Source organism: Phyllostomus hastatus, unplaced genomic scaffold (genome assembly GCF_019186645.2).
Source record: "Phyllostomus hastatus isolate PE091 unplaced genomic scaffold, TTU_PhHast_1.1 phas_scaffold_129, whole genome shotgun sequence".
NCBI classification, from domain to species: domain Eukaryota; kingdom Metazoa; phylum Chordata; class Mammalia; order Chiroptera; family Phyllostomidae; genus Phyllostomus; species Phyllostomus hastatus.
The window spans coordinates 10,853,073-10,880,896 of NW_025334009.1; the positions used below are offsets into that span (position 1 = coordinate 10,853,073).

At 47.3% G+C, this 27,824-nt stretch overlaps 1 protein-coding gene across 1 annotated transcript; it reads right to left on the bottom strand.

Moving 5' to 3' along the window:
- Positions 1-1,749: 1,749 nt before the first annotated feature.
- Positions 1,750-27,177, bottom strand: EXOG (exo/endonuclease G). Its single transcript, XM_045856987.1, has 6 exons — positions 27,004-27,177; positions 25,652-25,801; positions 22,056-22,195; positions 20,323-20,399; positions 18,448-18,562; positions 1,750-4,760 (listed from the first exon to the last, which is right to left on the bottom strand). Exons 1-6 carry the CDS (start codon positions 27,164-27,166, stop codon positions 4,299-4,301), a joined length of 1,107 nt encoding a protein of 368 aa, XP_045712943.1. The 5' UTR covers positions 27,167-27,177; the 3' UTR covers positions 1,750-4,298.
- Between the last annotated feature and the right edge of the window lie 647 nt (positions 27,178-27,824).

Here is a 27,824-nt window from a genome sequence, read left to right on the forward strand (position 1 = left end):
AAGTCCTGGGGGTCAAGGTACAAGGTCGGGACCCCTAGCAAGTGTTCAGGGAGCTGGCACACCCATCCCGCCTTTGCCACTTGTGGAAGTCCCACCTTTGCTGCAGTACAGTATTGGTGTCACCACAGCAAAGGACACCATCAAAACAGGAAAACAAAAGCCACCCTACTAAATGGGAGGACGTATTCACCAAGGATGCATCTGATGAGGCGTTAATCTCCAAAAGTAATAAAGAACACATACCATTCAACATCAAAACCCCAAACAATCCAATGACAAAATGGGCAGAGGATCTGAACGGACACTTCTCCATTGAGGACCCACAGGTGGCCCGCAGCCATGTGAGAAGACGCTCAACACCAACTGTCAGGAAAACGCAGAGTACAACCACAGTGAGGTACCACCTCACACCTGCCAGAAGGGCAAGTGTCGGTGGGAATGCGGGCTGGTGCGGCCACCGTGGAAAAGAGTATGAATTTCCTCAAAAGACTAAAAAAGGGAACTGCGTTATGACCCCGTGATTCCCCTTCTGGGAACTTACCCAAAGAGACCCAAAACACTAGCTTGAAAGAACATACGCACCCTTGTGTTCACTTCAGCGTTATTTACAGTTGCCAAGCAACTGTGGAGGCAGCCCGAGTGCCCACCAGCAGACGAGCGGGTGAGGAAGTGGCGATACTTCCATACGATGAAATATTACTCAGCCGTAAAAAGAAGGAGACCTTACCACTTGTGACAACGTGGGTGGACCTGGGGGTATTATGCTCAGCGGGACGTCAGTCGGAGGAAGACAAAGAGTGTCACTGACATGTGGAGTCTGGAGAACAAGGGAGCAAATGAAACTGGAACAGACTCGCAGGTACACAGAGCACGGGAAGCTGCTGGGGGCGGGGAGCACCAGGGGCGCGGGGTGGAGGGGTGCAGGGTGGAGGGGTGCAGGGACTGAGGGGTGCACGTGGGAAACCCGCGTCTCGGGGAGGCTGGGGAGGCACGGGGAGCGCGGTGGGAGATACTGCGACCCGTGCATGCTGCCGGTGGGGTGGGGGTGGGGGCGGGTTCTGAAACGTGGAGGGGGAACGCTGTGTAAAGTACATGATTATCTAACGACTAGACGACACCCCAAAACCAACATGTAAAAATAAATTTAAAAAATTTTAAAAGGACAGGTCTGTGGGGAAAAAACAAGTAGATGCAAATATCTGAAGGCTGGAAAAGTTGAAAAGATAATTGTCTTGCTCTAGGCTGCCACACAAGAGAACTGTGCTAACTGATGGAAGGATGTACATGGAAATGAATGTTAAACAAACACTTCCACTGGAAAGCAGAGGTCGTTTCTCTTCTTGTATTACCCCTCTCCTTCGTATAACAGCTATGGGCCATTATCCACCTCTGTTGTCAAAACACTGTTTGGAAAAGGTAAAACTTGTATTAGTTGTTACATGGGAGTACCTCATTTCCCTCATGTCCCCGTAATCACCTTACTTGCATTAAGAACTTTTAGTTTTCTGGGAAAACATATAGATATTGATGTCACGGTCTCAATCCAGACACCATGTCACTGGGGGTAGAGAGGAAGCAGGGAGTGAGCCCCTCCCCCCAGAGGGGGCTTCCGGCAGCAGAGCCCACCCAGACTGGCCCTTCGCCCCCAGCAGCCTCCCCCCCGCCCACAGACCCCCAAGCACAATGCGGCAGAGGGCAGGGTCCCAGGCTCAGCGGGAGGATGTGGCAGGACCCCGAACAGGGCAACTGGGTGGCGATTTGCTCAGGCCCCACGATGAGGCCCACGATCGGAGGGACACGCCCATGATGCTGGGGAGAGGCCTCGGGCATCACTGGGGCGTCGCTGCCTCCGAGCCCCAGGCTGAAGCGACCTGGTCCGGAGATAACTTCCAAGCTCCGCCCAGGACTCACATTCTCCAATGTGTTCTGTGGGGCTCTTCACTGAGACGGCGAGACGGTTCAAACATCATCGTTGTGTGCCAGCAAAACTTCCACACGTATTTTGTTCGTGAGTTTATTTTGTTCACTAGATTCCTTTTGTAGGTGGGATGAGACGGTATTTGTCTTTCACCAACTGGCCTATTTCACTTAGCGTAACAGTCTCCCACAGGCACGGAAACACGGGACAGGCTGACAGCGAGTGACCAGAGGGGCACGGGGAGGGGGTAAGGGTGGACAGAAGGGGAGGGAGGGACTAGACAAGGAGCATGCACGAAGGACCCACGGACACAGCCAACAGTGTGGGGGCTGACCGTGGGCGTGGGGGGCTGGGAGGGCGGAGGAGGGCAAAGGGGGAAAAACTGGGACAACCGTAACAGAACAATTAAAAATGATTTAATAAAAATAAAATAAAAGCTTCTACATAGAAAAATGATAGGGTGACTGCATTTTTCAAATTAGTTAACCTCTGTTTTTCACAATGATCAGGCGGCATTTTTCAAAGCAAGCATAAACTTAAGATACTGTAATTTTCTGATTTAAAAATCCAGATTCTCTCCCATCTGGGGGCGAGAAAGGAGGAACAGCGTGGAAAGACACTCCACACTGCTGGGAGCTCAGGTCGGAACAGCACAGCGGCAGGCTGGGCGGGGTGGGGGGGAGGGACGGGCGGGAGCCCAAGGCGGCTCCCGCAGAGCCGCCCCCCCGGGCTCCGAGGAACACCCGGAGCCCACCGTCACCTCGCCAACAAGGAGAGAGAGACAGGTTTCTTGGTCACGGTGACACGCACGCTGGCTCTCTCTCCGAGTGGAGAGGCTGGCACAAGCTAATGGGGAACAGCGTGATAGGAGAGGGCGGCACTAATCAGGCTGCCGCGTTCTGACCCCCAAGTTCTTTGTTTCTTTATCCCCCAGAAGCAGAACAAGCTTCATCATGGCCCCCTTACCTCCGTCTGACAGCCCTGCCATTTCTGTTAGAGACAAAACGCCACAACAGTTGTCCCGGTGACACACTTGGAGGGACAGCAGTGACGGGAAGCACTCAGACAAGCTCCTCTGAAAAGGGAGGAGTCTCCTAAGGTGCTTCACTGCCTACAGGGAAGGAGAGCCCGCGGACGGACTCCCGTTCCGCCCAGGAGGGCAGCGCCCGCCCTGAGCGACCCAACACACGGGCAGGCACACGGGTGAGCGAATCCTGCAGGGGGATCGGTGGGCACGGACCCTCCTTGGGTTCCTTCATCTCTGCAGCAACACCAGTTCGGCAGCACGGAGTCACGTGAAAGAACTGCACTTCTGGGGGCAAGCAGGGCTTCCGATAAACCCCACAAAGCACCGTCCTCCACCTTTCAAGGACCTGTGATTGTGCCTCCCCAAAGAGCTGAAGTCAGAGGCCATTCAAGCCCCTTCAGCGTGATGACAGACGAGGAAGCAGACCTCGCCTACCAAGCAGGCCCCAGGATCGCAGACACCCATGCAGGTATGCACCTGAGCCAAAAACCTGTGCATGGGGATCTGAACGCACGTCGTGACTTCTCAGTCCTGTGTGCCCCATCCCCGGTGGGTTACTTCTTCAGAAAGGTACGCTTTGGGTTTCCTCACTTATTGCCTCAGGAGGACAATGAGGACAGTGGTATTTATCTCGGAGGGCCACTGTAAGCTACCACATGTAAAGTACTCCGCTCATCACACAGGACACAGCACGTGGGCAGGCAGGGCCACCGCTGAGTGCTCCTCTGTCACACAAACAGCAGGTTCCGTGACGGGAAGGTCGAGAAACAGACGCACAGGGGTGGGCGACCGCAGGCGCACACTGGTGAGCATGCGGACGAGTTCCTTCCGGCATTATCACTTACTGTTGAACACACTGCCGCCGCGAACCCACGCGCGCCCACCACTGCGTGGTGCCCGTGAACAGGGTGATGCCCAGGGGCCGTCCGAACACTACCTGTGAGACCGACACAGGTCCCAGGGAAAGGAAGCAGACGATACTGGGCTCCAAGAACAAACAGCGGGGCTGGCACGTGAGACGCTGCTCGGCTTGGAGACGTGACCATAACACGCCTTCGCACACAACGCGTCCCGAGGGACACAGACGCCGAGTCATCTTGCGAACACGGCCCCGCTCACCTGACACGGGAGCAGCCCTTCATCTGCAGGCGTTGCAGTCTCCTTAATGATCAGCTCCCATGGCAAATAAGATACTAACCAAAACATTTTTGGATCTTTCATCTTTTGGGGAGATAGTGAGTCTGAAATGTAGGATTCGGTCCTTTTTGTGAACAAGCCGAGCCGCCACAACGCATGGGCCTGAAGAGGGCACGCCTGCTCAGCACGGACGGCATCGCACTTCCGAGGCAAAAACTAGGAAGGCTTCCTCTCCAGGCGCCCTGCCTCCTCCTTAGCTTTCAGTTCTTCTAGTTTCTTCTCATAGCAGCTCATGAAGTAATCATCGGGTTCGATCCCTAAGTCCCTCAGGTTTTCCATGACCTTCTCCAGTCTGTGTACGGACCGGGCTCCCGCGACCCTTCTGGTGCTCAGGTACAGAGTGAACTCCTGGAAGTCCAGGAGCTTGCAGGTGTCCACGGAACAGATATTCCTGATGTCGCCCGTTCTGTCCAGGTGAGGGAAGAACACCAGCCCCGACAGCCTCTCCAGGTCCTGAAGGCTCACTTGGAATTCACTTAATTGGGGCTGGAAGCCAATGGCTTCGTTGGGCACCACGAAGGCCCCCAGGGCCAGCGGCTCGGTAGACGCTGGGCTTCTGCGCGCCAGGATCACCTTATAAAGGTGCGAGGGGACCGCCACATTGTCCTCACCGATCACCTAAAAACAGAGCAGCCACGTTATTTAGATGCATTTCTGGAAACGTACTTGTCAGACACCCCACCCCAATGAGTGCAAACTCAACTGCCAAATGCAATAATAAACTGAAATACAGATTCACGAAGATGGTGTTTAACAGGCAGATTCTGATCGCGTTCTTTAAAACAACGCTGCCCCAAAGAGCAGGGGCCACATTCTCGGCTCTGGCTGTAGGACAAAGGAATGCCACGCGAGTCCTGGGCTTTTAACAGACAAGAAAAGCTGTCATTTCGCTTCGTCTTGTAATCAGAACTCCTGGTGTTCCCAACATTGAAAGGTCAGGGCTGCCAGCTCGGGCACTCCCAGCTCTAGAAATAAAAACGCGGCCTTAGTTTATCAGACTCACTAGAGAGCTACACAGATAGCCGCCTTCAGAGACGCGGCCGGACGCACCCCCTGGCACTCCTGTCTTCGGTCTTCCTGGACTGCGGTCAGGTCTCTAAACTCAGCGAACGTAAGCGCTGTTTGTCAGAGGTCCGCACGCTCGTGGGCCTGCTATCGGACACAGAACTTCCAGCGTGTCGTCAAATCAAACACTCGAGAAGGGGATCCACACAACGAAGACGCCGAAGCCAGGGTCAGGCCTGCAAACAACCCGACTGCCTGTGGAGGTTGGCTGTAATAAAGGAACACTGTTATGAAACCTTTTCAAATTTCCTTCCAATTGGCTTAAAAGCCATATCTGTTTTCTGAGAAAGAAAAAATGAGCATCCATTTCCTTAATGGTTTTCAGTAAAACCACACAATCCGACTACGCCATGTTCTTCGCCGGCCCTTCCTTGGTAGGGCGCCCCCTCCTGGTCAAACCTGCTGGCTGCGGAGGCCTTGCCGGCGCCCAGGCAAAGCAAAGGGACGGGAGCTACAGCCGGCCCTTCGCTGCTTCTCCCAGGCTCCCACCGCCATGGCACACAGCCTGAGGACTCCGTGGCCGTCTGCTGTCTGGCACACACAGAGGCCCCACTTGCCAAGGCCAAATGCAGAGCTTCAGGGAAGACCCGTCATAGGGAAGATTTCTAGTACTGTCTCCGAAGTTAGTGAAAACGGTCGGCCAAAGAGCAGCTGAAGTTTATGAAATCACACAGTCTGCAGACATAAAGTGCCCTCCCCGTCCGACAAGCCATCTGTGCAGCTGGGAGAAGAAACACACTGTTCATGGCAAACACACACGGAGGGTGAACCCTGTGGAGGTGCCTGTGAGCCCAGGGAGCACCAACAGGTGTTAACAAGACAACTCGGAGGCCCTGGGCCTGGCGCCGCTGGACACACGGAGGGACACACCGCAGGGGTGGGGTGCCCAACCTTTTGGCATCTCTGGGCCACACTGGAAGAACAGCTGTCTCGGGCCACATATTAAATACACAAACGCTAATGAAAACTAATGAGCAAAAAAACAGGTTTTAAGCAAATTTACGATTTTGTGTTGGGCCTCGTGCATGGCCATCCTGGGCCGCAGGCGGCTGATGGGCTACTGGTTGGACGGCCCTGCAAGTAAATCCCTGCTCCCGAGAAGCGTCCCGTCCAGAGCAGTGTCGGCAGCGTCGGCAGCGTCTGCAGGTTCCGCTGCAGGCAGCGTGTGGTGAGAGGCTGCTCCAGAGCACAGGCCACACCACCGAGGGGGTGGGTGCAGGGGCGGACGGACGTCAGGCACTGAAACCCAGGGCGCAGCTGCAGCTGAACTGCAGCTCACAGGGGAAGCTTAAAGGGGCTTCAAGCGCTGCAGGCCTGGCTGGGGAGCCCACGGTTAAGCAGGTCCTTGGTGCCCCCTGCTGGACACCCTCCCTCACGGCAGCACAGGTCTCAGGCTCCGGCCGTGAGCAGCCTTCGAGACCATTCATTTGATTATTTTCTCTCCTCATGGGCTCTTTGTCTACAAACAAATGGCAATTTTCAAAAACAATTAATTGGCCATGTCCATTTGCTGCCAGGCAGGGCTTCTAAATCCGGTTCAGTAAATTCCAGCCGAAAGTAAATAAGTTTGACATTTTAAGATTCATGGTTTTTCCTCAGGGAAGTGTACCATTTCTATTAGGCTTTCAAATGCTCTCACAATAGCGAGAGGGCCTCTATCACTGCTTCTGAGAAACCGGAGACCAAGAAGTCCCCACTAACCACAAGGTGTGGCTCTCCCACTGACACCCTTCTCACGGCTTCTCGAAAAGGGGTTAAGATGGCAGAGAGAAGAATGAAAACCCAGCCACTCGCGACCCTGCTCGATCCCAGCAGCACACATCTGTCCCATGGAGGAGCCAGTCCTGTTTGGAAGCCAAAAAAGCCCATGGTTTCTTCCTTGAATTTAAGACAAAAAAAGAAAATCCTCCAGTATTTTAGAGCTATCCTCTCCTTTGCAGACAACTCAACCTACGTAACACATTCTTTCCACCTTTAGGAAAACCAGAAGACTTTCAGAAAACGTTTCGAGAAACTACCAGGGCAGCAAAGCAGACCAGTTCGGCGAACCCAAGTCCTGGCCGGACACGCGGCTGTGAGTCGTGCCCACCAACGCCTTCTTCACTGGTCCAGGGAGCCAGGCGGTAACAACCCCAACGCTGCCGGTTTCCTGGGGTAGTTACGAAGGCACAAGGACATGGCCGCTAAAGCAAAAACACCGTTACTCAGCAGGACCACGAGAAAAACACACGCACCTGATAGAATCAGACACATGTACAATGCTTGTTTCATTGCCCTGGAAAGACAAAAAAAAAAAATCCAAACAACAAAACGGTTGGAGACATCCACAGACCAAGTCCTGCCAATTGAGTGAAAGGAAGAAACAGTGACAGGGTGATAAACAGGGAGCGCATGCCCAAGAGGACGGAGGAACTCGAGAAGTACGGGGCCACCAGGAGTGGGACTCCGCAGGGGTACGGCCAGCCCTGTGTCATCTGCGCAGCCTCTGAAGGTGCAGTGGGTGCAGCAGCCAACCCCAGGGGCTGGTGCCTCCACACCTGGGCACCCACTCCGGGCGAGGGGGCGGGAGACGGCCAAGTCACAGTGAAACAAGCGCCCTCCTCCCAGCTGTCGATTCTACTTGGAGATTTAGGATGGGGGTAAGGAGATACTTAGCCAGTAAAGTAATTTGTTTTTCAAGTAAAACGAATAGACATGGAAATGAAAAGATCTGCCTAAAGATAAAAAAGGAAATTTCAAAAACCAGAATCACCCCTCGATCACTTCAAGTGATGCCTCAAGACCCCTGGAGGCCCATGTCCAACCGTCTCCCCGGCAAGGAGCTGGTGCGAGTTTGGGAAGCGGTGCTGCTGGAGGAACACGCAGGGAGGCTGGCACTCCTAACGTTCCCACCACCCGGTTAGCTGCACAACCTGGGGCTCGCCTCCTTGTCGGGTCCACTGCAGTGTCCAGGCCAGAGTCTTTGGGCACATCTCCCTGGTCTGGAAGCAGCCTCCTCTGGAGACACACACGCCAGAGAGAGCACACAGATGCCCTCAGCCACAGTGAAGGGGTGACTCTGATGAGAGCCGTCAGAGGACTCACTTCTGATAAAATCACTGCTAGTAAGGTTCCCCGAGGCTCCCGCTCCCTCGAGTCCCACGATGCCGTGACCCGTTCCTACATATCCTAAAGGACATTTCTGCGTGGCTCTGAGGAAACCTCCTCTGGCCCACTTTCTGTGGTTTCTGCACGCTAGCAAATGTCACTGCTAACTAACTGCTCTTCTCCACACTCCCTCTGACTCCCTGGCCTTAGGCTGCTGCATATGAAGAGCGCAGCAATCCCTTTGCAGACTTCTGAGAGCTCCTAAGAACAAGGCTATGACTAACCGGCAATTCTCATACGAGTACACAGGCCTACGTTTGCACCTCCTCTTCGACAATTTCTGGCTACCTGACTTGGACTTGACCCCTCAAAACCTCTATTTCCTTACCGATAAGAGGAGGTAACTACTACGTGCACGCAAGGACCGTTGGTGAGGACTGGAAGAGGCAGCGTGTGTGCAGCTACACACGCTCTGTGTATACAGGGCTCTCCACAAGCACCAGTTCATTAGCTTCCCTTCCTCCCAAGTATACACATGGCCCGGGCAGAAAATGAAATACCCTAACTTTTATTAGCTACAGTCTCCTGAAGTAAGGTTTGGAGTCTGTTTTTAAATAAGCAGTAGGTATTAAACAGCTAGACCCGAGAAAACAAAGTCTTCCAGGCACTCTGAGCCGCCCCATGTACCTGCAAGACATTCCCTCGGAAACAGGGACCCACAGTCTAAATGCTTCTTCCTTGAGAGGAGCAGACCAGCCCCTGGGGCCGGGCAATGCCGTGCTCTCGTGAGCGCCACTGAAGGACGGGGCTGTATCCACCGCTGTTTTAGCAGAAACTGCTAGGAAACAGCCCGAGTTTTTTTTTTCTGAGCATGTAAGGTGTTTACCACCTGGCCCTGCCCCCTTCCCTCACAAGGACGCTCCAACCCAAGCGCCAGCGGTCTCCCCAGTCCTCTCCGGTTCTCACCGGTTCTCCTCCTCTGCTCTCCCGTGCTCCTCCCGCATCTGTCTGCCTTCGCCACATATAACCCAGGTTTACATGTGCATGTATGTACATGTGTACATGCAAAAGCTTTGGCCCAACTAAATTATTAAAATGGTGGTAATTTTAATATTATCTGAGACAGTTTTTCCAACTCAATTTACTAAGTGCTCATATTTTACTTTTAGATATATAGACATAGGTATGTGATAATAGATATGCTAAAGATTTTGAGTTTAAAATTTTACCTGAAATCAAGTTCACTCTGAAAAATGCCTAACCTAACAAAAGCTGCATCAGCACAGAGAAACTGTGAGCGGAAAATAAAATATGTAAAAGTAGATGCTACTTTGACATGATTCCAAGAATGAAACACTGTATGCCTCTCCAGAAATAGAGATTCCTATTAACATGCAGCTTCACACGTACAGACAAAACACACAAACACCGTCACCCGCTTTCTTCACGACCAGGGTCTGCAAGTCCCGTTCTCAAAAACCACAGTACACTGAAAGTGGGGAAGGGGCCCTCCCAACAGCAAGCCGCCAAGGGCAACAGACTCCACACACTTTCTTTCCGAGGCTCTCTGCACCCATTACAAAAGGCTAAAAATAAATGTGGCCAACACAAGTGACACGCCAAACAGCAGAGTGAGCACTCACGAACCAACCTGTCGTCCAGACCTCGGTCTCTGAATACCAGTCTCCATTCAGAGAACAAAAGCTCCTTGGAAAAACGGCCCCAGAGAGCGGCCCAGCTGAACCTGGAACACCAGAAGGTAAGAGAAGCGGAAACGATGATGAGGGTGTGTCACCAGGACACAGGAGGCAGCGTGAAGGGACTCCCCCAGGCAAATATGGAAAATTTGAGCATCAAAATGAATAAACAGTAAACTGAGTGAAGCTCATTGAATAAGAATCCACGAGTTCACACTGATGATAAATACAAAGGAAAAGCTCTTCCTTAGTAAATGTCACTAATAAACATAGAAGAAATAAGAGTCAGAAAATCGTCATCTGGCAACTGCTGTAGTAACAACTCACTCGGGCCAGAATCACCAACGGATGCTGGAACTAGCAGCTGGAGAGAACACATACATGGAGTCAGAGTGTTTCCACGGAGTACTAATTCATCTCAAGGGGGAACGGTCACTTAGCAGTGAGTCAGCCTGCAGGAGACCCCCTTCACCAAGGGGTCCAGCCCGCACCGTCCCCGGCAGGACAAGCCGCTGTCACATGCACACTGATGCAATCACGTGTGCGGGTTTATCGAGATATCAGAAAGCACACAAAACAGCAACAGGCACATCTTGGAAGCTTAATAGTGTATTTTTTGGACCATAAGACACACCTAGAGTTAGAGGAAAATAAAAAAATTCTGAAGCAAAAAATGTGGTGAGATATTTAATAACATCAATAACATAATATTTCACCAATGTAAATGTAAACAGAACTCAACAGCAGCATTAACAACCATTATTCCTCCCAAATTGGGGGTAGGGGGGTGCATCTTCTAGTCCGAAAAATTCGGTAAATATTTGTTGACTAAAAGAAAGGAAGGGAGCGAGAGAGGGAGGGAGAGGGGGAGGTGGGAGCAGACAAGTAGTTCCGTATCAGAGCTGAAGCCAGGGGCTCTAGAATAATGTCTCAGGAAGAAACAGATTTACCTTCTTTAAAAACAGTGATAAGATTAAATGATTTGAATAGAAAATAAAAGCGTACTATTACATTTTTTAAAACAGTAATTATAACACCTACCACCTTTACCTTCCACTTCTCAGTTTTTTATTGTTTGTGGTAACACTCGACTCAAGTAGCACAGCCTTAGGAAATGATACAGGATTATATCTACTTCTTTACAAGTCCGAACATACTATCAACACTTACCCATTTATAACACCATAAATGCCGATTTTATGCTTTCAACAGGCCCAGAATTACAAACTCAACAACCAGCAAGGGCTGCACGGGAAACGTGAGTGGATGACGTGGGCCGGGCGAGGACCACAGCGAACTGAAGAGCGTGGGCTCCACCCGCGGAGAAAGCTGCTGCTCTCCACTGGTGCACGGTGCCCACGGGCTACACGCCAAGTGGGACTAAGTCATCCGATGTGTTCAAGGGAAGCTAAAATCCAGACTTATGTGACACTGCCCAATTATTAAATATTACCAACTAATTCAAAAAGAACATCCTGTCTGAACAAAATAAAACCTCAGTTTACAACCTCTGATACAGTCAAAGCTTGGGCTGATTTATAGTCAGCAAACATAAGTGTAAATGCTATAAACTGTGACAACATGTAGGTGAAAGGTCAAGAAGTAACGTATATACTGCCCTGGCTGGCATGGCTCAGTGGATTAAATGCCTACCAAAAGGTCACTGGTTCAATTCCCAGTCAGGGAACTCGCCTGGGATGCGGGTGTGCCCGAGGCAGCCAACTGATGTATCTCCCTCTTTCTCTCTTCCCCCCTCTCTAAAAGTAGATAAACCCTTTTTTAAAATGACATTAAACTTATGTTTAATACGTTGAGGATAGATATCTAATTTTACCACTTCTAACATATCTTTCATGAAACACAGATTCAAATGCTTTAAAATTAATAGAAAGGCACCTGACGTTGGCGGTTCTGTGGATGAGAGAGGGGAAAACAGGAGCCCAAGAAAGCACAGGTTCGTGGGCGCGTGCGTGTACCCAAGAACACACAGGGCCCCGGTCTGTGTTTCTCACTCCCCACGTTAGCAAGTGCACGACTGAAGCCACGGGCTCAGGAGGACACAGACTGGCGTCTGGGCCATCAACCAATGACAAGTTATGCATCAAAGAAGGGCTCTGGTCCTGCAAGACCTGCCTAGGCTTGTAGCTGAGTCTGCGACAGCTTTATCACCACAAATAGTCCTTCAATAAATGCCTTTTCATGGTTAAGCGCACGCTCTCTCTCTCTCTCTCTCTCTCTCTCTCTCTCTCACACACACACCCTTCTCCTAAATCTAGAAACATGTGGACTTCTTCGGCGGACTGTTCAATCAGAAGATTTCCTAACTAGTAGGGTTACGATCAGGAAGTCGTTACGTCTCTCAAGATTTTACAGAAGAGGGCACACGAAGACACACCGTAAACGGCTGGGCAATGAGAAGTGAAGTAAACACGAGAGCTACAAAAATACCAAAATCGAATAGAAATCAGTGATAATAAGGTACCATAAACTGGGTGTGATAGCACCCTTCCGCCTCTGAGGTCTGTTAAAAAAACACCACCATCACACACTCACACACATGCACATGCACACACACACAGCAAAGAAAAGTTCCCAAATTGGCCTCCCCCTTCCACAGTCCGCAGAGCACTGGCAACACACCACGTTAATACTCAGGGAATCTCAGACGCTGTCTACCTGGCACCAGGCTTCTAGGCAGGACCCAAACTCACCAGGTTTATTCAAAGACAGGCTTATGCCGACCCCCTCCGCTCAGTCGTTAATGCCCTCGCTCTGGCTACGCAGGGCTGCATTCCAGCGGGGGCTGAAGGCTATGGCCACCTTGTGGCGAACGGGGCACCAGGAAGGGTGTAACTTGGAGTCCCTGGTTCTAGCCATAGACCGAGATCCAACATTATTTCATCAACTACTGACAAAAAAGCCAAAACCAAGTATGATGTTTTAAAACTGCCAGGGTAACTTAACATTAAGCCTCTGTTTGTTGGTGGGAATGTCAAATGGGGCAGCCTCGATGGAAAACAGTATGTTACTCCCTCTAAAAAATTAAAACAGAACTACCATATGATCCAGGATGTGAAATAGAGACAAAAAGGGGGGGAAAGTCATCAAGAATGTAGTTTGAGGCATGTCATTTCCATTTCCATATGCCTTCCTCCCACAGGAGAGGTGCTTGAAGATTTGCTGAATTCACGACCTGCCAGGGTGAGCACAAATAAAATTCAGAATGAAAACTGACGAGACAGGGTCGGAGGTCCAGAACGCAAAAGCAAAGATCTCAGACCAGACTGCCTGTCCCTCAAAGCACACCCCGCAGGGCGCTGCCGCCAAGGGCCCTCCTGCACTGCGCCAGCCGGCCGGCCAGGCCTCTGGGACACTCTCTGCGGGGCTGCTCCAGCACGCCCACGGGTCCCTCACTGACACTGCTCAGGAGAAGCCGGGGAAGCCCCTGCAGCGGCTAGTTTTGTATGTTCCAGCGAAATAAGAATTCTGGGATAGGGAAGATATATTAAAACGTATATACATATTCTGTATGTTTCATCCTGAATTAATTGCAAATTTAGAATTTGCAAGAATAGCACGCAGCAGACTCAACTGTTAACATTTTGCCCAATTTGCTTTATCACTCTTTTTCTGTTTTTCTTTTCCCTAAACCTTTTGAAAATAAGTCACAGAACACATCACTCAGGATGTATTTCCTAAGAGCAGACATTCCCTTACATAACCACAGTATAATGACCAAAATGAGAAAAATTAACAGTGATAAAATACAATAATCTAACCTGCAGACCTCAAATGTCGCCAATTGTCCCAGTCAAGTCTTTTAGCAACTTGTGATTTTCTTTTTTTTTTAAAGATTTTATTTATTTATTTTTAGAGAGAGAAGGGAGGGAGATAGCGAGAGAGAGAGAGCGAAACATCGATGTGCAGTTGCTGGGGTCATGGCCTGCAACCCAGGCATGTGCCCTGACTGGGAATCGAACTTGCGACACTTTGGTTCGCAGCCCGCGCTCAATCCACTGAGCTACGCCAGCCAGGGGTGATTTTCTAATCTAGGATCTCGTCTAAGATCAAACAATGAGTTTTGTTTTCCAGACGCTTGTTGTGGTCTCCATCGACCTGGAACAGTTAGTTTCTCAGCTTTTATCTCTCACGGTACTGGCATGTTTAAAGAGCACAAGCCAGCTGTTTCACAGAATGTCCCTCAACTAGGGTCTTACTGGTATTTCTGCATGAGGCTTGGTGCTATGCTTTTTTGGCAGATACATAACAGAAGTGATACTGTATCCTCAGGGCATCATACCAGGCAAGTTTATCAGTATGTCCTATTATGGCAAAACTTATTAACATTGATCACTTGGTTAAAGGGGAGTTTCTACGCCGTAATTTCTTACTTTTTATCATTCCTTTCTTTGTTATTAATAAGTAATTTGTGGAGAGATACTTTTATATATACTAGGTCTGTCCAGAAAAAGCCCAGCCACTGTTAATATGATGAGAACAGTTTGCTCAACATCCATGTAACCTGGCAGCCCAGGAGAGGGGACTGGAATGCGCATGTGTGAACAACAACGACTTCACTGTACCAGTCAGTGGGGGCAGTAGACGCTGTTGAGTGAGCATGCGTGCTGTGTGGCTGTCGCATTCAAAATGACTGAAAGAACAGAGTAACAAATCTGCATCAAATTTTGTGTTAAGCTTGAACATTGTTCTGTGTAAACTATTTGAATGATTCAGAAGGCTGCAGCTATGGGCACCTGGTGACTGGCAGCTTCACCTCGACGTGTCTACTCATGCATCACGATTTGTGCAGTTTTTTGGCAAAACATCAAACTGCCCAGGTGACTCAGCCCTCCTGTAGCCCAGATTGGGTGCCCTGTGACTTCTGGCTTTTCCCAGAACTAAAATCACCTTTGAAGGAGAAGAGATTTCAGATCATCATTGAGATTCAGGAAAATATGACAGGGCAGCTGATGGCGATTAAGAGAACTATGTGAGGTCCCAAGGTGCCTATTTTGAAGGGACAGAGACCACAATCATTGTCCTATGTGAAATGTTTCTTGTATCTTGTATCTTCTCAAATAAATATCTCCATTTTTCATAGTACATGGTCGAATACTTTCTGGAAAAACTATATATATCCTATTTATAATGTCTTATACCTTACAAAATTTCTGCTTATTAGGTTTAGCATCCATAACGATTCTTGTCTGGAACAACTTTCTATAATGGTTGCAGAATTATTTTTCTAGCCCTGCCTGCTATGGCTCAGTGGATTGAGCGCCGGTCTGTGAACCAAAGGGTCGCTGGTTCAATTCCTGGTCAGGCACATGTCTGGGATACAGGCAAGGTCCCCAGTGGGAGGCACATGAGAGACAATCACACACACATTTCTCTCCCTTTCTTTCTCCTTCCTTTCCCCTCTCTCTAAAGGTAAATAAGTAAAATCTTTAAAATATATATTTTTTTTCTAACTCTCATTCTTACAAATTTATTACTTAACATTCTATGGTAAACTTTCCCTTTTACCCATGTATTTACTTATTTACCAAAAGTATGGATTCTTATTTAATTCAATAGGAATATAAGCCATTTTGTTTTGTTATTACATAGTTTCTGACACAGTAAGTTGGAAGTCCTTCAAGCTGATTTCTGTGTCTTTTTTGACACGTCCTCACCATTTATTTGAGTACTTCCTTGATTTCTGGCATAGATGTTCCATTTTGTACTTTCCCGGTACCAGCCCTGGAATCAGCCATTCTCCAAGGGCTGGGTTCTTTCAGTAGGAGATGTTTTTTTTTAAAACCAAGAGCTGGTCTCAAGGTGTACTCATTGCTGCTAATAATGTATCACTGCTTCTGGACCCTTTGGACAGATATATAACATATCATGTTTTTACAAGTTATTTTTAAAAGTTTCTCCAACTTAAGAAAAACAATATACTTTTCACTAAAGCATTTGGCCAACACATATTTAGAAATACACACACACTGTTGAGTAAAATGTTCTTAAATACTGGTTAATTTTTCCTTTAATCTTTGTATAAATTTTTCTACTACACAATAAGACAGTCATATAAATCAATTTTATGAAAACAAAGCTAGATTTAAAACTGTAGCTTGATCACATAAGGTTTAGAGGTCAAAGGTAAGACCTGGCTGGTGTGGCTCAGTGGACTGAGTACAGGCCTGTGAAGCAAAAGGTCGCTAGTTCAATTCCCAGTCAGGGCACATGCCTGGGTTGCAGGCCAGGTCCCCAGTAGGGGGCGCATGACAGGCAACCACACACTGATGTTTCTCTCCCTCTCTTTCTCCTTCCTTTCCCCTCTCTCTAAAGATAAATCATAAAATAAAATCTTTTTTAAAAAGTCAAAGGTAAGATGAATCTATTTTCTAAAGGTAAGAGTAAAGAAGATTTAACAAAGCTCAAGAATTATTAGTATTTGCAAAATAAGAGATTATAGGGAGCTAAAATTAAATGAATAAGTTGACCAGGGGAGAGAGATTAATGTGCTTAAAACGCAGTAACCCCTCTGCCAACCCTGTACTCCCGTGAGAATGACTGGAACACCCTGAAGGTGCGGGCCCCTGTGTGAACCCCACGTACTTACTTATACTCACTGCGCATGTGATCCAGAAGGGCTGAGAATAAGCAAGTCAAGGGAACAGAATACATTCCAAAAACTGTTTTTGTTTTCCTAAATCTGTTTCTCAGGTCCCTCAGTTTTACCACAAACTGGTTTAAGTAATCACTGGACCCAACCAGAGCTGAGCTAGGTGTCCCCTCCAAATACACCTCCTCTTTGACCTCACCCTTCAACCGCTCTCCTCCTTACTCCAGCACTTCGACCCCCTCCCTCCACTCCATTCCCTGGCCTCCATCCATCCCCACACAGCAGTTCAGCCACCCTCTCGGCAGAATCCTCCATCTCAGACACTGACATTAGATGTCTAAAGCTCTCACACCGTTAATTATATTCTCTTGTATCTTTAATCTCTCTTTCCTTCAGTCTGTAAGTTCTCAAATATCTTGCACGTAAAAAAAAAAAAAAAAAACACTTGCCCTGGCTGGCGTAGCTTAGTGGATTGAGCACAGGCTGCGAACCAGGCATCGCAGGTTCGATTCCCAGTCAGGGCACATGCCTAGGTTGCAGGCCATGACCCCCAGCAACCACACATTGATGTTTCTCTCTCTCTCTCTCTCTCTCTCTCTCTCTCTCTCTCTCCCTTTCCCACTCTCCCCCTCTAAAAATAAATAAATAAAATCTTTAAAAAACAAAACCAAAAAAAAAACACCACACTTCACTGCCCTGACCAGTGTGGTTCAGTTGGTTGGGCATGATCCTGCAAAGCAAAAGACTGCTGGTTCAATTCCCGGTCAGGGCACATGCCTGGGTTGCAGGGGCCCCTTGCTGGGTAGGGCACATGCGAGAGGCAATCAATCGATGTCTCTCTCACACATTGATCCCTTTCTCCCTCCCCCTCTCAAACAAACAGACAAACCTTTAAAACTTCATCCTTTAAAAAAACCCAATAGTTGAAAAAAAAAAAACAAAAACGTCTCCCCCCATTTATCTAACGCTTGCGCTCACTGCAATCTGGATGTCACCTGAACTTGTCCCCTCCCTCACCCCAAACGTTAATTCGGGGTCACTCTCTCCTGTGTTCCTCTATCCACCCTCACTCCCAACCGCCTGAGTTCCGCCTCCTGTCTGTTCTCGAAGGGACTTGCTGCAGTAACGTCCCGACTGACCTCCTTGCTTCCAACCTCCCCTTCAAACGCCCCCTCCCTCACCTACCTCTCTATACAGTGCTGCCAGAATACTCCTTATAAAACCCAAGACAAATCACGTCTCCCATGCCTAAAATAATCCTGTGACTTCTCAGTGCCAAAATTTAAAAACCAACTCTTCCTGGAATACGAAGCACTCTATCATCCGGCCCCCGTCCTACCTGTTGTTGTAGAAAACCTCATCCTCCTCGGGCCACCCACACTTTCTGTCCCATTAGCTCCAGTCTTGCCTTACTGACGGCACCTAAGCCCAGAGCCATGCTGCTGACCGGCCCCGCCAAGGCCCGGCGCTCCCACGTCCCTCCCCGACTCAGCTCGCGCTTACTCGCCTGTCTAGCTCAGGCTCAAAAACCTTTTCCTCTGTTAAGTCTTCCAGACCCACACAGATAGGGTTGGTCAGTCCTTCTGACACCATTTCAGTTATCTATTTACCTCTAGGACAGCATATCACACTTTAATACAATTAATTAAATACACGTCTGTCTCGTTTTCTAAACTGCAAGTCCCTTGAAGCCCATGGTTGCTTTCTAATCCATCCTTATATCCCCTATCACCCCAACAGACGTTCAATGAATACTGTTCAATCAAGGAGATAAAAAGTAGAAGACAGGAGCAGCTTACAATCGCTTACAAAGAGCACAGCCCTGAATGTCAGAACATGTCCCCACCTGGTAACTAACTATTTTCTTCCCATCGCTTCCGGTCTGCGGCAAGGTCAACGGTCCGGACACTATCCAAACATCTTCAAACCTCTCTGTCAGTTCTCGACAGTACATTTCAATTCTGAAAAACAAAGCAAGAGAAAAAAAAAGCATGATATACTCACAGGCTTAAATGTAGAAGAGAAGCAAACCATATCAGTCCCAAGGAAAGATGCCAAGAATACTGATCCAGAGACATTAATATAAACAAGAGAATATGGCACAAAACATTATAAGCTTTTCCGTTTGCTTACTGCACAAAAAGAACTTTAAAAAAATCGCACACATTAATACAACCATCTACATTTTACTGTGTGTGCATCCCACGTACATTTTGTAACTGAAATTTTGTTTTCTCCCTTACTTTTCTAAGCCATAGTTGTCAAACTTTTTACGAGAATTAAACATCATTCCAAGTTGATATCTTTTTATTTAACCATCCCTATTGCAGGACAACCAGGTTTATCCTAACACTTCTTATATAATGCAACATTGTATTAACTCCTTAGGATAACTTTCAAGGGCCAGAATCACTTTACTAAATATTTTAATGACAGTTGATTACATATAACACTAATATTTTTAAAGGGATTGTCCCAATTTACTCTGTAAACTCCAAAATGGCCTAGTGGTTTTACAACAATCTTTACCACACTGGGTTTTTAACACTTAAAAACTGTTTGTGTTAACTTGCTGGGTTAAAATGGCAAGTAGTTTTACTGTGCACTTTCTTATACCATAGTTGAAGGAGTTTTATGAGAAAACAGCATACACCACCAATCCTGTCTCCTCACCCAAAAAGGAAAATCAATATTGTATCTTACAGCATATATGCCCAATAACAGAGTAGTAGTTTTCCTCCCAAAAATATATCCCTTAGGGGAGAAAAATGATACATGCTTCCACAGGTATGCAATCAGACAGAATATGAAAAGGAAACTACAAGACAAATATCCCAGATTTTCAACAAATAATTTGCAAGGGGAAAAAAGAGGAAGGGAAACCTACAGATTAAAAGGAACTCAGAAATATCACCCAAAATCATGGAGACCTTGTTTAAATCCTGATTCAAACCAATCAACTGCCACCAAAAAAATTAAGAAAATTTGAACTCAGATTATAAAATTGGTAATGAGGAATTACTATTAAATGTTTGAGGAGCAATAGCACCATACTCATATTTTAAAAGAATCCTTATCTTCTAAAAACATCCATTGAAATATTAAAATAATATATCCGTGACCTGCTCAAAGCAATCTGAGCAGGGGGGAGGGCAGACGCGTAGACAAAACGGATGTGGGCCGCAACTGACGAGTGATCCTTACTGAAGTCTCTCTTAGTGTGCAGGTGCTCTCTCAATTATTTTAAACCGCGAAAGGACTGTTTGGGGAAAACGCAATAGCTCGAAACAACCTTAGTCAGTGCTAGCCTCAAATACTTACAGAGATCCCCGACACACGTGATTGAGAAACTGGCTAATGGTCACATTTACTTGTACCAAATTTTTTTTAAAGCTCAGCAACTAGACTAGTGTCCTCTGTACACATTCACAAATATTTTATGCCTCAGTAATAACACTGTTAGTAGTTTCTTCCAGAATTTGACTTCTGGCCAGTAGCAAACACGATCAAAATGGCTATGTTCTGAAATCTGTACTTCCCTAGGAAACTATTTCTGAAACACAGCGAAGAAAACCAGTCTCCAGTGCTTAATGAAAGCACTACCGGCAGTAGTAACGGCTTTTGAAAAACAAAGACAGAAACAGTTCATCAGCAACTGGTACGTTCTCCACACATCATCCATCTCCCACACACTCACAGGCTTCAAACTCTCACCCCTCACCTGTTCCAATATCCAGCATTATTATCAAAATTCTGAGGCACAATATTAGAAAGGTAAAAGGTTTCAGCCATTGCTTTCTGTGAAAAGACACAACAATAGTAACTTGTACTGAAATGCCTTCCCCTGGGAGGGACTTTACAAAGCTGATACAGAAAACCAGCTCCTTACTCAGACATCAGCTCTAGACAATTACAGTGACTGCTTTTTTTTTAAGGTTTTGTTTATTTATTTTCAGAGAGGGGAAGGGAGGAGAGAGGGAGAGAAACACAGATTGGTTGCCTCTCACACGCTCCCACCTGGGGACCTGGCCCGCAACCCAGGCAGGTGTGTGCCCTGACTGGGGGATCGAACCAGAGACCTTTTGCTTTGCCGGGCGATGCTCAACCCACTGAGCCACACTGGTCACGGCAGTGATTACTTGTTCAGATGAATGAAAGTCACAGGTATTCCAGGACAGAGAGCTCAATGATCATTCAAAATAAGGACTATATCCAAATAAGTAGATTGATGTGCTAGTGTTCTTCATAATTTATAAAATTCAAGCCTCTAGTGCAGACTCTTAAGAAAATAAAAGTTTCCAACATGAAGCTAAATTCTGATTTTAAGCCTCTGGCAAAGAGTTTTTCAAAGGTCAACTTTCAGGGATTTTATTTAAATAGTACAGTACCAATATAATTAGTTTAACAGTGGCAAAAAAAAACAACAAAACATTCTTGTTCTGACCACTACCTGTTCCTTCATTTCATACGTCTGACCCCAAACACAAAGCTCTGTGAGTGCGCTCCCCTCACGGAGCTCCGGGAACTGCCAAAGCCGCCGTGGCTGTCTCCCCGAGCAGTGCCTCTCACCCTGGGCTGCACAGCGAAGTGACCCGGGAGCTTTAAAAACACTGACGCCTGGGTCCCACCCCCGGGAGTTCTGACGTAACTGCTCTGGGTCACAGGTCTGGGCGTCAGGGAGTTTTAAAACCTCCCCAGGTGATTATAATGAGTATTCAAAATTGAGAACCAGTGTCTTAATGATGATAATCACCAATAATTCATGCAGTAAATATCAATGTCATGAAAGATATTTCTCTCCTTTTTTGGCAGAAAAATTATCCTCAGTTAGAAAAGACCAGAGAGATAGGACAATTAAATGTACTGTGTGATTGACAACTGGATACTAGATCCAAAAAGAGCTGTAAAGATAATTGAGACAATTTGGCAAACCTGAAATGTGAACTGTATATTAGATGTTATTGTACAAATATACAAAAACACATTTGGATACATTTCTTGGTATAGTGATACTTCTGTCATATCTACAAATAACCTCATTCTTAAATGATTTAATCTCCTAAGCAATCTACTTTGGGATGAAGTGTTATGATGTCTGCAATGGTTAAAATTATGTGTGTGTGTGTGTACATATGTGTTTATATATGAACACACACATGTAAAGTAAATGCATCAAAATGTGTTTGCTGTACTCTCTTTCTAGCTTTTCTATCTGTCTTCCAAATAAGAGTAGCTTTATCTCCTACTGGCTTTCCAGTTCCCTCTTAAATAGCATTAGCTTTCCTCATTCGACCTGTTTTAAAATGTCTCAGTATCTGAGAAAAAAACTAAAGCCAGGAAGAAAAATCCAGAAACGGAATGCAGAAGGTCTCAGGTTTGAAGGCTGGCTCCTGTGTCTCTAATATAGCCAGGTCCCAGGGTCCAGCCGCAGCCCCGCCCCCAGAATGTGCCTACTGCTGAGAACTTGTTGTTTCCGGCTGGGGCCATGTGCCCTCGCGACCACCCGCTTCCAATGTAGTCCTTGTTGAAGGCGCTGAAGGTCGCAGGGATGCTGGGATCAGGCTTGAACTTACAATCTTTTCTGTCTGCATCACCTGAAGAAAAACACACAAAATGGGTAAGTCTTCCGTGGACAAATACCCCTTGCAATTCTCTAAGCAAGGCAAGCTGGCTGCTCCGGCCAGTATCTCTCCGAGCAGCTGGCAGTGAGTGACTGCACGCATGTCTCAAGTTCCTGGGATAGTTCAGATACTTCATCTGAATTTAGCAAGGACTCAGCTAGGAAAGAATGCTTTTCATACAGTGTAGCTACCTCATATGCTTTCGTTTCTGACCTTAAAGGGGAAAAAAATCCCCTGGATAATATTTACATAAAAACAATGACCCATCAAATAACTAAGCTGTTTAAAAAGCTTAGCTACTAAGTAAACTCCTGCTTTTTAAAAAGACCCCCACGTATTGTACTTTGCACCACTGTATTTGACATGTTCACATGTACTGAAATAATGGATATATATAGACACAAAACAATTTGTTCTGGGCAGCCACAGCCTAGGGAAGGGGAGAGTGTCTCTGATATCTCACTGCCTTTTCTGCCGTGACAAAACAAATACTTAAGTGATGAGCTCAATCCAGAAAAATCCTGAAGAAAAACATCTGAGTACCACTCAGGAGAGAAGAAATCTCAATTTTATTTATATTCTGAAACCTCCAGAACAGTCTGCCAGAGTGGTCATCAGCAAATCCTAACACTACACCTTCCACTGTCATTAGGACAGACCCTGATAAGTTGCAAAAATGATGAAGACAAATGAAATATACCCAGGCTGCTACTCAAACAAGTGTTAAATGGAGATCAACAGAGTTACTGACTCCAATGTCATTTCATGCATCCATGAAAAAATGTTAACTCATTAGATCCCCAGGTTCAGAGTCAAGATTCTCATATTGTACCTAGATTTTTAGAATCTCCATCAAGAAAAAGTACCTGGTAACAGAGAAGAGTCTTTGGTGTACTTCTCCAAGTGTCGTCCCTACTGGAATCACTTCTGTGCCTGGTTGGTTATCTCTGCCTGGTGCCCACTGCCCTTGGAAAACCATCTGTGGGAATTTCTAAGGGCCGAGGATGGGAGGCCTTCCTGGAGAAAGGATACGCACTCACTTCTCCCTGGCGTGGAGGGCCACATTAAACCAAGCTCAGCACTTCAGCTTCCTTCATCGATGCAGGCTACATGGCTTTAGGCTACAAGTCTCCAAGCTAGCCAGTTTGGGGAATCGGCTTCTCCAGAACAAGCTTTTTATTTTCCTCTATGCTCAGAGCCAAGACAACCTTCCATGTAATCCCCCACGCTGGGCAAGCAAGTTAGTTCTGGTTCACCCTTCCCCAAGGGTGCAGCCCTCCAAGGTTCCAGGTTAATGCTGGGAGGGTCTCCTACACGACAATCACCCTTGGGTGAACCCTAGGTCTTGCCTTCGGTCCCCCTCACCCTGTAAGGCCACGGAACCAAAGGCAATGCGGCTTGGCTTTGCCAGGCCTGCCCTTGCTTACCCCTCTGGAGTCTGGCTCTCCCCCAAATATTAGCCTGGGAGTTCTTCACTCTCATGTCGGCTCTTCATTTTCGTGTGTTTATGATTTTTCGATATGCATTTTATATACCACGCATAACATCATTTTTAGCAGGAGAGTTAGTGTGATTAGCCTGTCATTACTAAAAATAAGACGCTTTACACTAAAATCAAGTAAATCACAGGTATATTTCTTTCTGTTTTCAAATACCAGTAATAGTAATTGGCTGTATTTTACCTCCTCAAAATTACACAGCTCACAGGGTTTACTATAAGAAACTCGATGCTTTTCTTATATGCCTTTGAAAGAAATAACTTGATAGCAGGCTAAAATTAGTAAAAGCCAAAATTTCTCATATCTTGGGAAAATTTTTGCATTTAAAAGAAACTCATTAGCCCTGGCTGGCATAGCTCAGTGGTTTGAGCATGGGCTGCGAATCAAAGCGTCACAGGTTCAATTCCCAGTCAGGGCACATGCCTGGGTTGCAGGCCATGGCTTCCAGCAACCGCACATTGATGTTTCTCTCTTTCTCCCTCCGTTCCCTCTCTAAAAATAAATGAATAAAATCTTTTTAAAAAAAGTACATTAAAAAAAAACTCATTAGGTTTGAAACTAAATCAAATGGGTTTCCCTTGATGTAAATTTACGATCCAGTCTCAACTGCTGTGATAAAGTTTACCCCTCCGTCAGTTTCACCCGAGCCGCAAGCACACGCCAGACCTCCTGCTCTCCCGCTGGGCAGTGCGCACTCTACAAAGGCACACTGTTTTAATAGGGGCATTTGTACACACATAAACATAGCGTGCATGGTAGAGCACAGGAGATACACTCTGAGGGCCATGTAGCAAATGAAAAGGAAAATAACAAAATGAGAATAAAACAACTATGACAAAAGGTACAGATCAATTAAAAAAGAATAAGAATACCCCAACTGAAAATAGTAAAGGATAACTGACAAAGAAAGAATAATTCCAAGATATATTAACCCTCACTGGCAACTAATAAACACAAGTCAGCTACTGCCATGGTAAAGCCGAGTAATGCCCACTACGGGGAAGGGTTGGGAGAGAGAGGACAAATAGCAATGGTGGGAGTGTAAACTGAAACAATCTACTCAGAAACCAACTTGACATTGAATATCAAGTTCCGGTTACCTTAATTACAGGAATCTACCAAGACGTAAGGACACCGGCACAGACTTCACACAGCTCCCTACCTCTCCAGTCTCATTTCCCATCACGTCCTCCCTTGCTGCAGCCACTCTGGCCTTCTTTTAGTTCCCAAAGGAACAAAACTCTTCACATTGGGGCCTTGAAAGATGCAACTGTGCTTTCCTTCCTGCCTGGAATGCTTTTCTCCTTAACGCATGGCCCCAACTCCTCTGCCTCGGTGACTGCCATGTGCACCCTTTGTCACTTTGTCAGCACGTGCACTTTGTCAGAGAAGCCTCGCTAATCAAAATCAGGTTCTCCTGTTACAATCTCTCACACTCTTTACCGCTCCTTAGTTATACAAACCCGACTTCCAATCCCTTTTCCTTCAGAAGAGCCGTCACCAATTGCAACTGTACACTCATGACTATGTGATAGGTCAGCCCACTCCCACCCCAACTCCCAGTGCCATGGAGGCAAAGAACATCCACTCTGGTCACTGATACGTCCCCAAGGCCTAGCACCGTGTCAGGCACATGGCAGGCACGTACGCGGTCTCTGTGGACATGATGAATGAACAGCGCTCACTGCAGCCATATTTGTGCAAGAGTCTCCACCTGTGTGTCAAGATAGGAATCTTTTCAGCCCAAGACACCCAGGAAGGGCCTGGGGCTCCCTGGCCGCCAAGCAGAGTCCATTTACCTAGTGAGCTACACAAACATCATCCTTTTGTAAATGTGCTGTCATGTAAAGAAGGTTGAGAGGATCAGTAATGGCCCTTGTTGCAGATTAGGAAACATCTTTCATCAATGCTGTTACTTCTCACCACCTACCCATTATCTTGCTCTTGGATATGTGTTCAAGAACCCATCTAGGCTCCCGCTTTGACTGGTCGTAAGACAAGGCATGGTTAGTGTAAAACCTAGTCTCTGTTCCACTCAGAGGAAATCCAAATCGTCCCAAGACAGACTTTTCTGCAGAACCTAAAAATGAAAAAAAGGGGCGGGAGGGGGACAAAAGTCATAACATTAGCGACTTTTATTGGGAACAAAAAATTGTAAGTAGAGGAAAAGGGGTAAGACAAAGGACAGGCTCAAAAGTCTAATCAACAAAGAGGTCTCATTTTTGCAATGACTTACAACACACAGAAAAGAGACAACAGACAAAACACTGGTTGTGCCTATAATCGGTTGTACGGTTTTGCCAACACAAACTGCAGCCATCTCATTCACTTGTAAATAAGGACCTGATCTGATCGGTCTTTCACATCAAAATTTCAAATCTCCGCCCCACCAAGTACTCGTGCATACAAAAACAGCAAAGGAAAAACTCTTGTCATTACTCATCATTGATATAATCGAATGGGAAAGAGCCAGCCTACTCACTACGTTTTAAGATTTAGTGTGGGGACTAAAACACGACCCTTTTAAATTTTTAAAAAGACCAGCATTCATTAACACTGTCTCATGGTTCTGGCATCAGAGCAGTGATGTGTGCTGCGGCAAGACAGTGGTAAAACTGGGCTTTTTCCTAGTGGGAGAAACCAAGTACGCACCCACAGGTATACCCAGCTCTGCTGCTAAACGCCAAGCATCAAAGGGGCAAGTGAAATGAGCACGGCCGGGCAAGTGTAAAAATGAGCATGGGCTCATTTTCTTTGTCAAATATAAGGCACACCTGGGACGTGAGGATGTATATACTTAGCAGGCATTCTTCATGTGAACCATGATAAAATGTAATCAGTTCACTAGTCCGCTAAAACTACTGTGAATTCATTCATTCATTCATTCATCCATACTTCCTGAATGTCGACTGTGGTCCAGGTACCGTACAGTGATTATGGTGGAGAACAAAACAGACCTGGCCGGAGCTCTTAGGAGTTAATGATCCAGCGACATCATTAGCCCCCCCCCGCCCCCCCCCATTTAGTGTGGGGACACACACATTAAGTATTTTGGAGAAGTGTATGAAGATCCCCGGGAGCCGGAAGTCAATGAAGGAGGCAGCCGAGACGGGACGTGGGGAAAGGAGGCCGAGCAGGGAGAGTGCAAAGGCTCAAAACCACGGGCAGGGCGATGGGAGAGAGACTGGCGCGTGACGGAGGAACACGATCGACTGGAGTCGCAGGTAGGAGCCCGAGCCGGACACCTGGGTCGGGGAAGGGAAAGCGGGCCCACAGACTTACCGTCCGGCTCCCTCACCGCCACCGCGGCCTCAGCGCCCTGACTTCGGAGGAGCTGCAGGGCCGTGAGCCCTGCCCCCGCGGCGCCCACTACGGCTCCGGCCACGAAACCACTTAAAAAGCGCCGGGAGCCTTTCACGCCAAATGCAAAATTCTTGGCAGCCATCTTGCCCGAGGTACCCGCCTTTTGCTGCAGCGCAGGCGCACACCGGCTTTGCCGCCCGAGAGCCAATCACAACCGTGGGACTGAGATACCCGTGCGCTACCTTTAGTTCTCTGGCCACTCTGAGGCAAAGAATGCGAATACTCCCCCTCCGCGTGCAGGGTCTCGCGCGCCCCCTGGTGATAAACCTGGAGGCCCTAGCGCATCCCCCTCCATCCCTGGTCCACTTAACCAGGTGATGGGGTGGAGAGCATGGATGACGTCTTGAAGGCTCGGCAGTGTGCATATACAGCCCTGAGGAAGAAAAAATACCTTTGGTGTAGTCCTACTTCATAGATGAGTAACCCACTTGCACATGGTTACACTAAGGTCCTCAGAGCTGAGATTCCAACCCAGGTGCGATTCCAAAACCTGTGCCACCTTGGTTTGTCTTCTTGACAGCTGGCTTTGAAGTCACAGGGTATACAAAGCATAACTTCTAAAAATACTTTGTACCTCCTAAGAAGTTCCTCCACAAGTTCCGTGACCCCTCCTCAGGGGTAGTCCAGGATGGCTCAGGACCCTAAATCAGAGGGCAGGGGTTTGGAGAGCCCCCTCAACCACTTTCCACCTTGGGTGTGTTGCTTCACCACTCTAGGTTTCCATTTCCCCTCTTTAAAAT